Source organism: Molossus molossus, unplaced genomic scaffold, assembly GCF_014108415.1.
Source record: "Molossus molossus isolate mMolMol1 unplaced genomic scaffold, mMolMol1.p scaffold_m16_p_22, whole genome shotgun sequence".
Lineage (NCBI taxonomy): Eukaryota > Metazoa > Chordata > Mammalia > Chiroptera > Molossidae > Molossus > Molossus molossus.
The window spans coordinates 19,188,940-19,201,220 of record NW_023425358.1 but is presented as its reverse complement, the minus strand read 5'-3'; the positions used below and the strand labels follow the sequence as shown (position 1 = coordinate 19,201,220).

Below are 12,281 nucleotides of genomic sequence, written 5' to 3'. Positions count from 1 at the left end.
GTCCAAAGAGTCGCAGATTGAATTCTGGTCAAGGGCATGTACCTCGCTTGCGGTTTGGTCCCAGCCCTGGTCCAGTCCTGCCAGAGGCCACCAGTCTATGTCTCTCTCTCTTTCTCTCTCTCTCTCTTTCTTTCCCACTCTTTCTGAAGATAAATGGAAATATATCCTCTGGTGAAGATGTAAAAATATATATACAGATGCTACTAATAAACTCAAAATAATTAGTGAGAAATATAAGGAGATGAAATTACAATATAAAAATTACACTACAAGATATTCATGACTTAATTATGCCTAAAACTGCAGATTTTACTTACAACCATCAAATTATCTTCATATAATAGGAGAAGTTTTTACACTGTTCATGGGCAAAGGTTAAGCCTACAAACTCTATTAATTTTCCTAATGTAACTAATTTAAATTGAGTGTCTACAAACTTACGAACAATGATATATCTTCTGGAATTTTGGCAGAACTGCTATTTTTGGACATAGCATGGAGGATTTTTGTTCCTTACAGTTAAGCATTCACCACTGTTCCGCCAGAAGAGCCCTTGGAAGGCCTAAAATACAGGTCAACTGCCCCCCGGGATGCTCCGTGACACCAGGCATGATGCACAGGTGAGCCCTTTGATTTTTCTACAATCTACTGGGTGACTGGGGATTCACAACATAAGTATTTATACACGTACATATTTACAACTCTCACTGTAGGAGACTCCTCATAGTGGTGAGATACGATAGTAATCCCCTACCAAGTTTCCAAATCACAGTTTCTGGAAATCAGACCGTGTGTGTGTGAATAGAGACAGTGACCTGCTGAGCTGCAGAAACCAGCTGGGCTCTCAGCTCTGGGCCATGGGCAGTGTGTGCCCTGTGCTCAGCAGGGGGCGCTGTGGGACTTCCCTGTGTTCTCCCCCAGCTGCTCAGTGAGGACCTTTGACTAACAGGACTCTGGGCCTGGTGGCTGGGCCCTGTGCTCAATGATGGGGACCCACCCACTCTGTCCTCTGTGTCCTGTAGAGTCTATTGAGCCCCCTTTTGTGTTGTCTCAGCAGGTGCTTCCTGCCAGGGCTCTCCCAAGGGGTGAAGCCACCCTCCACCCTCCTCAGTCTGGGTGTGAGCTGAGCTGCAGCACCAGGCTCAGGGAGGGGCTGGCAGGCACTGGGTGGGCACATTTGCATGGAAGCCCCTCCTCTGGCAGAGGGTGGGGAAGAAAAGGAGGCCTGGGGCAGCCCAGCCCACTGTGGGTTCAGGGCTGTGACCATGGCCTGGACTCCTCTCCTCCTCGTGCTCCTCTCTCACTGCACAGGTAGGACAGGTCTTGGGGACCAAGCTCAGTACCCCTGTGGATTCCCCTCCTGCTCAGTCTCCTGAGAAACTTCCCTGGTCCCTGTCCCACCCCTGACAGTGTCTGTGTTTGCAGGTTCCCTCTCCCAGCCTGTGCTGACTCAGCCGCCCTCCCTCTCTGCCTCTCCTGGAGCCTCAGCCAGACTCACCTGCACCCTGAGCAGTGGCTTCAGTGTTCGCAGCTATGGTACATACTGGTTCCAGCAGAAGCCAGGGAGCCCTCCCCGGTATCTCCTGTACTACCACACAGAAGAATATAAGCACCAGGGCTCGGGGGTCCCCAGCCGCTTCTCTGGATCCAAAGACACCTCGGCCAATGCGGGGCTTCTGGTCATCTCTGGGCTGCAGCCTGAGGACGAGCCTGACTATTACTGTGCTATAAGTCATGGCAGTGGGAACAGCTATCGTTACTCACAGTGTCTCAGATGATGAGGAAGTGAGACAAAAACCCCTGGGCCCCGAGATTGTGGCTCTGGGTCTCCTTTCAATGAGAAGCTTTTATGGAGGCATCTGTGAGGTGGGCTGCTCTGCAGTCAGTTATGTCTGTGAAAGAGAGAAAGAACAATGCACGGGGTCTCTGTGAGGTGCCCTTCCTTGTTTATCCTCCAAACTGATGTCCTGTCAAAGACCTCAATACACCCAAAATCATCCACCCCACCTTCATCCCCCGGTCCGATCTCAGAACTGGGCTCCTAGGGCAGCTTCAGGGCCCCCAGCGCAGAGTCCAGCACCTGCGGGAGCAGCATCGGCTCTGGTGCGCAGTGAGGTCCTCCCTTCACACCGCATCCTGTGCTCATGGAGCCCTTTCCCCTGGATGAGGGCTGGGGCTCAGCCCACAGAGGAGGAGCTGGGGGAGACCTGAGCGCCCAGGGAGGCAGGTGCATGGGCTCCTTGGCCCTTTTGCTCCCTGCCCAGAGGAAGGTTCTGACACCACTCCCCCCATTAGTGGAAAGGACGGTGGAGTTAGGGGAGACGGTCCACGCTGAGGGGGTCACAGCAGTGATTGCTGAGCTGAGTGGCCGTGAGGCTGCAGTCTAGCAAGGCCTGGGTGTGGCCCTGCCTGAGTCTGTGCCCCACCAACATCAGCATCCTCCCCAGGTCCTGGGTTCTCCTGTGATGCCAAGGGACTGTAGGTCATTCTGTGGCCCCCATAGAATGCATTGAACACAGCAGGGACAAGGCACGAGCGTTCCCTGGACAGTCTGCCACTTAGGTCCTCAGTGGTTGCCAACTGCACAATTGTAACCGCAGCAGGAAGGTTCTGCTGAGGAAGAGCCATCCCCCCTGCCTCCCGCATGGCTCTTACACTGATGCTGTGACTGTGGGCTCACTCTGGAGTCAGTTGTGTAAGATGTGTGGGTCATAAAGAAAGCCGTGCTCTGTTGTTATTATTTGCTCGGAGTTGGGAGCTCAGAGTGTCTGAGGCATCTCAGGAGGGCTGGGGAAGAGCGGATTGGGATGGGCTCTGGGGTTGGGCTTGGATCTGGGGAGAAGTTCTGTCTGACCAGGGTGAAGGAGCAAGTTGCTGATTCTGGTGTCCTGGGATGGAGCATGGTGTTTGACTCCCCACTGGGCTGGAGTTCCTGTCCTTCACCATCATGTCACTCATGAACCTCACAGTCCCAAGCACAGGACTGTTGTCCCTCCCTCCCTCGCCCACTCAGCACAACAGGGAACGAGCTGAGCCTTCCTGAGGGGACAGCACACACGCACCTGTGTGAGAGCAGGTGAATCCCCTGTGTCTCGGGGAGGGTTTGGGGACATTAAATGCATATTTATGGTAAAACACATGCTGATGAAGGGACGTGGAGTGTGGATGTGTTCATAGTGAGGGAGTGGGAGGAGGAGCCAGGGGTGGAAGATTAAACGAGAGGAGCCCTACTGCTGGTGGTTGAGGTGGTGTAATGGGTGCAGGGGGCTCCTTGAACTGTTCTCTAGAATTTGTGTAACTTCAACATCGTCATATTAATTCCCTATTTGTGTCTGGGATGATGTGAGTGTGCCCTGCTACTGAGAGCACTCAGAGGTGCCAAATGTGTGTTCTCCCCATGATTTCACATTTAATTCCATGTAGTCCCAGAGGGCACGGGAGGAGTTGTCGCGGACACCACGAAGGGACAGCAGTCGAGGTTTTGAAGTCACAGGAAAGTGAGGGAAGCTGGAGGCCTAAGAACAAGGGCAGAGGCTCCATGGTGGGTGGAGGGGGAAGGGCCGGACTATGAAGCCTCTTGACAGGACCCTAGGGTTAGGGGTTTTGTGCAAACAGCAGAGAGGTGTCCCTGAGGGTTTTAAGCAGGAGGTGACCTGCCTGAGCTGAATGAGAAAGGTCCCTTGAGCACCTTGAGGACAGAGTGCCCAAGGTAAGCCAGTGATCCTGGTCATAGTCATTTACTAAGAGGCCAATGAGTCTCGACATGTGGGGACCACTGGACCATCTGCACGGTTACAGCAGACTTGGACATGGGCACAGTGAGGACGTGATGGTTTCTGCATTCAGCTGCCCAGATGTTCACCACATCTGCAAACACATCACAACCTCACATTTATCTTTCTACTAAAATAGGACTATGAGTAAAAAATTATAGGTAAATTTGGTTGTGTGTTCCTTTTAGGATTTCCTTGGGTATCCAAAATTTGTTGATATTTTACAAATCCATTGTTTTTATCAATCACTTAGTCAAGTCCAATCTCTGTGAAAACTGCCCATGTATCTCAGGGCTGGAAGTGTTTGCTGGATGCCCCCCCCCCACAACCACTCCTGTGACTGTGCTCCTGGAAAACCTGACAGCCTAGGAGCCCTTCCAGCTTGTTGAACTGTCCCTTAGTGAAGAAATTGCACAGGAAGATCACTGTGCAATTGCCTTTGTAATATCTTTACTTTAGTTGAAATAAACTTAGTTTGTCATTCAAATATAATTTTGCACCGCCCACAGATGGGGTCACTGCCTGGGAGTGAGATGTTACAGTCATGGCCACAGTGTACCCAAGCTCAGTATCTGGATACCGGACCATGAATGGTGAATAGAGACCTGCTGAACTGCAGAATCCAACTGGGCTGTCAGGTCTTTGGGTCATGGGGCGGTGTTTGCTTGTCATCAGCAGGTGGCGCTGTGGGACAGCCCTGTGGTCCCTACACAGCTGCTCTCTGAGGAACATTCACTCCTAGGAGACTGGGACTGAGGCTGGGCCCTGGGCTCACTGATGTGTTGTCTCAGCAGGTGCTTCCTTCCAGGGCCTCCCAAGGGGTGAAGCCACCCTCCATCCCCAACAGACTGGGGGTGAGCTGAGCTCCAGCACCGGGCTCAGGGTGGGGCTGGCAGGCACTGGGTGGGCACATTTGCATGGAAGCCCCTCCTCTGGCAGAGGGTGGGGAAGAAAAGGAGGCCTGGGGCAGCCCAGCCCACTGTGGGCTCAGGGCTGTGACCATGGCCTGGACTCCTCTCCTCCTCGTGCTCCTCTCTCACTGCACAGGTAGGACAGGCCTTGGGACCAGGCTCAGTGCCCAATGATTTTAAGGGTGCTCAAACAGCCCTGGCCAGTTTGGCTCAGCGGTTAGAGCGTTGGCCTGCGGTCCGGAGGGACCCGGGTTCGGTTCCCGCTAAGGGCACGTACTTCGGTTGCAGTTTGTCCCCGGCCCTGGTTGGTCGTGCGGGTGGCAGCCACTCGATGTGTCCCTTCACATCGATGTTTCTCTCTCTCTCTCTCCCTTCCTCTCCCTCCCTCCCACTCTATCTGTACAAAAAATGGAAAAATATCCTCGGGTGAGGATTTAAAAAAAAAACAAAAAAAAAAACGGTGCTCAAACAATTTGGTGAGAACTACAAGCAACTTAATAAGAATTATGAAGAGCTCACTGGAAAATATTTCAGCTTAAAAAAAAAAATAGGTAGAAGCTACACATAAAGAGGTAGAAGCTATGCATAAAAATCAAGAGGAAATAAATATGGCATAGCTGTTATAAAAAATAACTTAGAAGGGTTTAGTTGTACATTAGAAGAAGCTGAAGACCAAATTGGCCACTTAGAAGACAAGGTAGAGAAAAACACTCAAATAGAACAGCAAATGGAAAAAAAAAATTAAAAAGCAAGGGGAAAGTATAAGGGAGTTGTGGGACAATACAAAACCTAACAACATTCTCATTATAGGGATCCTGGAAGGATGAGAATCAGAGAAAGGAATAGAGAACCTGTTTGAAGCAATAATGACAGAAAACTTCCCTAAACTGGTGAAGGAAAAAGTCACACAATTCCAGGAAAAACAGAGAGTCTCAAGCAAGATGAACCCTAGAAGACCCACAGCCAGACACATCATAATACAAATGGCAAACATTAAAGACAAAGAAAGAATCTTAAAGGAAGCAAGAGAGAGACAGAAAGTTACCTACAAGGGAGCTCCCATTAGACTGTCAGCAGATTTCTCAATAGAAACGATGCAGGCCAGAAGGCAATGGCATGAAGTGTACAAACTAATGCAAGGCAAGGGTCTGAATCCAAGACTACTCTATCCAGCAAGGCCATCATTCAAAATTGAAGGAGAAATAAAGAGCTTCACGAATAAAAAGAAAGCTAAAGGAATTTACCACCACCAAACCAGCACTGCAAGATATGCTGAAGGGAGTGTTGTACGAATAAGGAAGAGAGAGAGAGAGAGAGAGAGAGAGAGAGAGAGAGAGAGAAACACAGGCATAAAATTAAAATGGCAACTAATAACTATCTTTCAATAATTACCTTAAAAGCTTCAATCAAAAGACATACGGCAGCTGATTGGATAAGAAAACGACCCACAATACCCAAAGCAATCTATAGATTCAATGCACTCCCCATCAAAATACTACTGACATACTTCACAGAACTAGAACAAATACTTCAAAACTTCATATGGAACCAAAAAAGACCTCGAATATCCACAGCAATCTTGAAAAAGAAGAACAAAGTTGGGGGGATCACATTACCAGATTTCAGGTTATACTACAAAGTCAGTGTAATCAAAACAGCCTGGTACTGGCACAAGAACAGGCATATAGACCAGTGGAACAGAACAGAGAACCCGGAAATGGACCCAAGGCAATATGCTCAATTAATATTTGACAAAGGTGGCAAGAGCATACATTGGAGTAAGGACAGCCTCTTCAATAAATGGTGTTGGGAAAATTGGACAGCTACATGCAAAAACATGAAACTAGACCATCAACTTACATCATACAAAGACTAAACTCAAAATGGATAAAAGACTTAAATGTCCCTCATGAATCCATAAAAATCCTAGCAGAAAATGTAGTCAACAAAATTTCAAACATCATATGCATCAGAATTTTCACTGATACATCACCTGAGGCAATAGAAACAAAGGAGAAAATGAACACATGGGACTACATCAAACTCCAAAACTTCTGCACAGCAAAGGATACAGTTACCAAATGGAAAGGCAACCCAAAGTATGGGAGAGCATAATCGCCAATGATATATCAGATAAGGGGTTAATTTCCAATATATATATAGAGTACTCATACAACCCAACAAAAAGAAGACAAAGAACCCAATTTAAAAATGGGCAGAGGAACTAAATAGACACCTCTCCAAACAGGACACACAAATGTCTAAGAGACATTTGAAGAAATGCTCAACATCACTAATCATCAGAGAGATGCAAATTAAAACAACAATGAGGTATCACCTTACACCTGTCAGAATGGCCGCCAGCAACAAATCATCAAACAACAAGTGTTGGCGAGGGTGTGGAGAAAAGGAGACTCTAGTGCACTGCTGGAGGGAATGCAGACCGGTGCAGCCACTATGGAAAACAATGTGGTGTTTCCTCAAAAAAAAAGAAAAATAGATCTGCCATTTGACCCAGTACCGCTGTGTCTAACTCAGGACTGGAGTCAGTCAGTGAGCAGAAGGAGCCTGTGGATTGTTAAAAACATTAGACTGGATCCTGGACCGAGAATGGAGCAGGGGAGGGAGAGGCGAGGTCCGAGTGTGCATGGATTTAGAGGACAAAGTAAAGAGCGGGTGCGGGAGAGGATGTCGAGGCTGGTCTTGGAAGCTGGGTGGGATGTGATGAGCTACAGGTCCTGGTGAAGGTTCCCAGGCAAGTGTGTGTGGTGAAGTCCCAAGGTCATCCCTGTGATGGAAACTATCACAACACCTCCCTGCTGGTTCAGTGGGGACACAGGAATGTGTCTTCTCCTGATGACAGGCGGGTACCTTGCTGGGCTTTCCTCCTGCTTCTCTGGGGTGTATTGGAGATGTCCCTCCTCCCTGACCCTTGCATCCCCAGGTTGACTTTCTCCTGGGAGCTAAAGACCTCTGCATTGGACGTGTCTAATCCCACAGTGAAAATCCCAAGTGAGAAAGACTCGTCCTCTCTTACCCATCGGTCCAGAACCCTGGCCTGTACGAAAACTGGACTAGGTCCCTGCATTACCCGTGACACCTCCATTGCAGCAAAGGAGGTGACTGTCTGATTGGTTTGGGCAACACGGTGCCTGTCCCTGGAGTAGGAATGGGGTCCATCACATGCTGACAATATAGTTGGGAGATCGGAGTCCTGATCAAAGCAAAGAGGGACAGAACATTTCCCAACTGGTCCCACCCTGTGTATCACTCTGCCTTCCACCATCATCATGGGTGCATTCAGGCACCACCACTGTGGACACTAGAAACTGCTCGGAGAAATTGGCAAGGAAATTTCTGTCTCAACAATTGCCAGCTCTGACCCCTGACCTTTTAAATGGTTTACAAAAGTTCAGTTCTGTTAAATGCCACAGCCACTGTCATCAGGTGTATCTGGAATTAAGTCCTCTTAGGAAGGGCAGAAAGCAGCAGGAGTTCCGAGAAACGGCCTCCTGTTCCCAGAGGGACACATGGGTAATGCAGGTTAGCAACTGCGGTGGGGACACTGCCCACTCTGCCCTGCCAGCCTCTGCTGCACCTGCCTCCCTGGGTGGGGACAGGCCCAGAGCACCAGCTCCAGGACCGCGGGCCCCACAGCCAGGACGCATCTCCTTCTGCTGTCATCCCCCGAGTGCTCCCCAGGTCACCTTGAATCCAGTTCTTAGTCCCCACCTCACCAGGTCCCGGCCCCCGGAGGCTCTATCCCAGTCACCTTGCCCTTTAGTCCAGGGAGCTGGGACAAGGGTGGGCCTGACTCCACAATGTGATGTCTGACTCGCCTACGAATATAAAAGAGACGAGTGTGAAATATTTTATTCAATGTCTGTGTTAATGGGGATAACAGTTAATAGGTAAAGCTTGAATGAAAATCATATGTAAAAACAAAAAACTTATACTAAAAAAAAAAAAAATTGAAAGAATTCTTTTGAGTATTGAGAAAATTGTGTTTTATTTCTAAAGGATTGAAATCACATAAAATAATAAAATAGTGTCCTGAAAATAAAAACACGGGTGTCTGAGGGACAGTCCTGCTCTAGACTTGAACCTGCTCTGAGAAAAGACCCCACAGTAAAACCAGCTCAGTCCTGACCACTGAACAGACAAGGGGGACGTGGACTGACTCACCTGTCGATTCTGAGGAGAACATACACAGTGTCCTGAAGTGATCGGGAGGCCATCTAAGGGGGAACCCGGACTGACCCTAAGGCAGGGGTCTGGACACAGAGCTGTGGGGAGGCAGGAACTCTCTGTGATGGGCTTTAGTCACCATGTTGCACAAGGGTGTTATCTAGGCCTGGGCACCAGGGGGCGCTCAGGGACTGTTCCTGAGGGTGTGGGGTGATCAGAGCTGGAACCTGTTCCTTGGCCTGCCTGGTGCCCAGTGCTCAGGACTCACAGCTGTGACCTTGCCACACCCTGGGTCCACACTGCTCCACCCCTGCCAGCCCTCAGTCCTCAGCACAGGTTCCTGACCCAGAGCCCATGAGGAATCAAAACCAGGAGGGTCTCATTTGCATAAGTGGACCCTCCCTGGTGCAGAGTATGAAGAGGGGAAGGGAGAGATTTGGGGGAGGCTCTGCTTCAGCTGTGGGGCCACCGAAGGCAGGACTCCAGCATGGCCTGGTCCCCTCTCCTCCTCACCCTCATCGCTCACTGCACAGGTGATTGGACAGGGGGCAGGGGAAGGGACTTTGGGACACCACATGGGGTTTGCTCTCTCCTCTTGTCTCTAGATCCAGCCTCACCATCTCTGTGTCTCTCTCTCTTCCAGGATCCTGGGTGCAGTCTGTGCTGACTCAGCCGCCTTCAGTGTCTGGGGCCCCAGGTCAGAGGGTCACCATCTCCTGCACTGGAAGCAGCTCCAACATTGGGGGTGGAATTATGTGCACTGGTACCAACAGCTCCCAGGAAAGGCCCCCAAAACCATCATCTATGGTAGTAGCAGCAGACCCTCAGGGGTCCCTGATCGATTCTCTGGCTCCAAGTCTGGCAGCTCAGCCACCCTGACCATCTCTGGGCTCCAGGCTGAGGACGAGGCCGATTATTACTGCTTAACATGGGACAAGAGTCTTAAAGCTCACACAGTGCTCCAGGCCTGGGGGGAAGTGAGACACAAACCTGCTGTCCCCTCTGAATGGGGTTCCCCTTGGCTGTCCTTACTCCTTTGATAAGATTATCAGCTTCCTTTGTTTGGTGGCCTGAAACTGGGGTCTGGGACCAAACTCAGGGAACTTGGTCTTGAAATCTGTCCACATCCATTGACCTCTGCCTTTCCTGCCTGTCGTGGCAGCACCACACTGTGAACTTCCTCCAGCTGAGCAGAAACTCCTGCGTGTCAGGGGAGGCTGCCCTGGGGGGCCATGGCGGGCAGGGCAGGTCCAGGGACACGGGATCCAGCTGTGTGCGTCCGTCCACATCAGGAAGGCCCACTGTGTGTCCCGTTACCATAGCTCCCAGCACAGCCTGCAGGGGCCTCATCTAGGAGCAAGTGCTCATCCTTTGTGGTCCCTGATCCGTTCCCTGGACCCACTGCCAGCTCGGGCTCCTGCAGCCACCCTGGGCTGACAGCCAAGGACAAGGCTGGGTCTCACTGCCCCTCCTGTGACAGCAGCCTCAGTGCTCACACAGAGCTCCACACCTGGGGACAGAGACTCTCATTTGCCCGGAGGGGTCACCCAGTGTCTGTCACTCAGACTCAGTGTTGACTTCTGCTTCCAAGTCAGCTGCCACCACCCTGGCCAGGTCCAGGGGTCACCCCTGAGAATGAGGGTGCCTGCTCTACATCTCTTCTCAGGTTTCTCACCATAGCCTTTCCCCCCCAAAAAAGTCTTAAACAAAACAGAAAGTCCAGATGCCCATCACCTGGGGACACAAAGGCTCTTTCCTTGAAGCCCAGGGCTGAGCTGGGGGAACATCTGTGCTCATTACAGACCTGAAGTTTTTTATTTATTTATTTATTTATTTATCCTCACCCGAGGACATTTTCCCATTTTTTTGTTCAGGTAGAGGGAGAGGGAGAGAGAGAGAGAAACATCGATGTGAAAGGGACACATCAAGTGGCTGCCACCTGCATGACCGACCAGGGCCGGGGACAAACTGCAACTGAGGTACGCGCCCTTAGCGGGAACCGAACCCGGGTCTCTCAGGACCGCAGGCCGACACTCTAACCGCTGAGCCAAACCAGCCAGGGTGACCTGAACTCTTTTAAAACATGAAGGAGAAAAAAGAATCTCCCTAAACCAACACTGAGATGACGCGATGAGGAAATACTGTGACAGCTATGATTTGGGCAAATATCCTAAAATTCAATGAGGAGCAGAATTAAAATAGAAGTCATGAAAAAAATCCATGAAAAAATTATGGAGCAGAAAAACATAATAGTTGAAAATAGAAAACTTTCTGAAGGGATTCAGAGGTAGGTAATACTTGTTGTATGTATGTTTGTATGTGTTTTATAAAAAGAGGGCCATTGTCATCACTTCTGCCTACTTCCCACCACCATGGATATTTCCTAGATGACGTCACCAGGGGGCGCTGTAGATCCTCTCAGAGCTGCAAGGCCTTAAACCAGTTCACATTCTTCTCATTGAAAGAGCCCTGTGCCCATGCTCAGGGCCTGAGTTAGAGGTGACAGACAGCAGGTGCTTCTTCTCAAGAGACAGACTCAGAGGTCACAAGCAGCCCCGTTTCTTCCTCAGAATGAAGTTACAAGCCGGGCCCAGGACCCATAGAACTGGATGGTGCTGTGGGCTCATATTTGCATGAGGCCACATCGAACACACCCTTTACCCAGGGAGCTGAGGAGGAGATAAAGGGACAACCAGAGACCAGCACCAGCATGAGGCCAGGGATCTTGGAGAGTCTGTACCATGACCTGGACTCCTGTCCTCCTCCTCCTCCTGCTCACTCAGTGCCCAGGTTCATGGACAAATCAGAGACCCGCCTTGGGAGGGATCCCTCTGCCTTTAGTCTTCCTTCCTGACTGCGTCTGCTTTTATTTCAGGGTCCAGTTTTCAGGCTGTGGTGACTCAGGAGCCCACACTGACCGTGTCCCCAGGAGGGACAGTCACACTCACCTGCAACACTAGCTCTGGTGCAGTCACCAGTGGTCACCATGCCAACTGGTTCCAGAAGAAGTCTGGCCAAGTGCCCACGACACTGATTTATAAACAAACAGTAAACTCTCCTGGACCCCAGCCCGGTTCTCAGGCTCCATCCAGGGGGGCAAAGCTGCCCTGACCCTCTCGGGGGTTCAGCCCGAGGACGAGGCTGAGTACTACTGTGCTCTGTGGTACAGCAACTATCTGTGGCACAGTGACAGATGCAGGTGGGAAGTGAGACAAGAACACGAGGCTCAGTGCTCCCTCCGTGTCTAATGCCCCCACCTCCGGGTCACAGAGGCTGCGTCTCCCAGTGTGGGCTCAGAAGGTTTGTTCTCTGTGGCCCCAGAGGAGGCAACCAAATCAATTATTTCTTGGCTGTGCACATTTTATGAGAACAAAGTGCTCTTAAAAACAAGAGCAAATATCAACAATTC

General features: G+C 50.4%; 1 gene segment (V, D, J or C); it reads left to right on the top strand.

Annotated features, from left to right (window-relative positions):
- Positions 1-1,258: 1,258 nt before the first annotated feature.
- LOC118640355 lies at positions 1,259-1,778 on the top strand. The segment is given in 2 exon segments: positions 1,259-1,311; positions 1,426-1,778. Coding segments are annotated over 2 exon segments (399 nt in total).
- The last annotated feature ends 10,503 nt before the right edge of the window (positions 1,779-12,281 follow it).